Genomic DNA, 2,415 nt, shown 5'->3' with positions numbered 1-2,415 from the left:
AATACACACACACACACACACACACACACACACACACACACACACACACACACACACACACACAATGATGGGCATACTCACCATAGCAGAGAAATAAAATTTCTCGAAATCTTTCTGCTGGTGTCGGACAGCTCGGAGATTGTCCGCTGTGACTTGGTAACGTTGAAGTATCGAACCCCCATCCTCGGACAACCAGCTGATCACCTGTAAAGCAAAATAAAGAAATGAATGAACAAATAAATAGACAGATACATGATTAGATAAATAAATTATAAGATTATCAAATAAATAAATAGATAGGTGAGCAAAACTTAAAGCAGGAGTTCGAAACTATTGACGTTTCACAATACAGTCGATACCACAAATTCATTTAAAGTGACTGGAGTGTGTGATGTAATGGTTAAGCTTTTTTCATAGCAAGCACGGTTCTTAGAGCGGGGGAGACATTTTATTGAGTCTCCTTCTTCCCTTTCTTTTTTTATAGGGCAATCCTATACGTCTCAGGTTGGCCCTGAAAAGTAGTGTCACAGCAGCCCGACTCCCGGAAGCTGTAAATGCAGTCTAAAGGGACGTAAAACGAGCGCATAATGTACCCAAGGGTGCAAAAAAAAAAAATGAAGTGGTACCAATCACAACCGGGAGGGGGGGGGGGGGGGGGGGGGGCAGGTTGGCCGTGTTTGAAAACTCAACAACCACAAGCACAAATTAATATTCTCTCCCGAACCTGTGTACGACAATCTGATCGTGAGAGCAGGTGAGCTAGACAGACTCGCGAGATACCACGACCTACACAACCGACACAAGACTAAAAACGAACCATCAAGGTCCTGGGCAGTCAGTATTCAGCTGATAAGGCTTCCAAAGAAAACTGTTAACGAGATCTTATCTTCCGAGTCCTGGGAAGGTGCGTGTGATAAGATTTCTTCAGCAGTAAATAGGAGCGGGGAACCCATTCTCCACGCATTTACATGAGTCATACATCAGTGCTAGTTTGCACAGTCGGACAACTGTGGCTACAAATCATGAAAATATAGAAGGAAGAAACAGACGGGACGCGGGCAACAGGGAGGGTCGTAGTATACAGACCCAATTAGATAGATTATGGAAATGAAGATTAACGGACTCAAAGAGAATTAAAAACACCCGGAATATAGCAAGACAGAAAATCAGGGATAAGCATATTGGTAGTTAGGTAGCTAGGTAAAACATATAAATAGATCGATAAGTAAATCTTTATTTGGATATCGGAGGGTAGCAAAAATGGATGGAGTTGTTACCCATTCGTCCACAGTAGGTTACCGAAAACAAAGGGACACCATGGTGATTATATAATGACTGCTAAAATAACAAACCCACGGGCAGCTGCCTTACGCTAGACTGGAGAAAAAACAACAATTTCTCAACTTGTTATAATCAAAGACACAAGCGTCTGTGACAAAGCAGTTATTTCGCGCGTCCCACACAGAAGACGTGAGTTAGATTCCTATATTGGGAGAATTTATATCAAGTAGCTTAGTCTTTGTACTGGGACGTTGCATCCCTCTCAGCCTTGGCTATAGCCCTGGCAGACAGGGACAAAGCAGCCCGCTTTCTAAGACAATCTACATGACGTGTCGATAGGGCGTAAACCATCTGCAATTACAATTACTGTTGAGGACACTGTGGAAAAGGCAAAATCAATAACTCAGTCAAAAAATTGAAAATGTTTTGACCAGACATCAGCCAGATGATACTAGACGTGTATTCATAGATCGCAGATGAGCAAGGGGCAGCCTGATTCAAAAGATACCAAGTAGCAATTTACAAAGGCAAACATTTCGAAAATCGCTAAACATCTAATAAAAAAAGGACTCGCGGTGGACGTAAAGGAACTAATCGCACTTCAAAATATCCTTGATCATGTGAAACGTATGAACTTACAGAAAATTCCACTTAAAAAACAGAACCCAGACCAACGGTGACAAGGTGGAAACTTCAAGGAAAAACAACACATATTTACCACATAACATATTCAAGCAATGAGAGAAAATAAATCTGTTATACGACTCAGCTGTGATTTACGGCGAATCGTATGATAACAGACATGTAGGTAAGGACAATGCCAGCTTTGAAGAGATAAAACAAGACACACGATAGTCGTCTTCGCAGGGAATGAATGAACATACACCATTTCATATATAGCTAGCTAAAGAAGTAACAAGTTGACCGAAAGAAAAAAAATCCCAGGTGTACGTACGGAATGGCATTCACCTTAAGGTGTCCCAAAGGTATCCACTACAGCATTCCACAGGGGAATGTTCAGGTGGTCGCCGTGTATTTGTAAACTGATGTTGCGATACATGACAGGCAGCGTTTGGCCGTGTCCTATGAATGTTTACTGACCACAGGGGCAGAGAGAGAGAGAGAGAGAGAGAG

The 2,415-nt window shown here is 42.1% G+C and overlaps 1 protein-coding gene across 1 annotated transcript in view; it reads right to left on the bottom strand.

Annotated features, from left to right (window-relative positions):
* Positions 1–2,415, bottom strand: part of LOC101857760 — a gene marked incomplete in the record, with an annotated part of 218,162 nt that overhangs the window by 50,940 nt on the left and 164,807 nt on the right. The window contains 1 exon segment of the mRNA XM_035971556.1: positions 82–204. Coding sequence (XP_035827449.1) covers positions 82–204 — 123 coding nt within the window.

This window comes from Aplysia californica, unplaced genomic scaffold (genome assembly GCF_000002075.1).
Source record: "Aplysia californica isolate F4 #8 unplaced genomic scaffold, AplCal3.0 scaffold00018, whole genome shotgun sequence".
Taxonomy (NCBI): Eukaryota; Metazoa; Mollusca; class Gastropoda; order Aplysiida; family Aplysiidae; genus Aplysia; species Aplysia californica.
The sequence above is the reverse complement of the archived record's forward strand: the minus strand, read 5'-3'. Positions and strand labels throughout refer to the sequence as shown.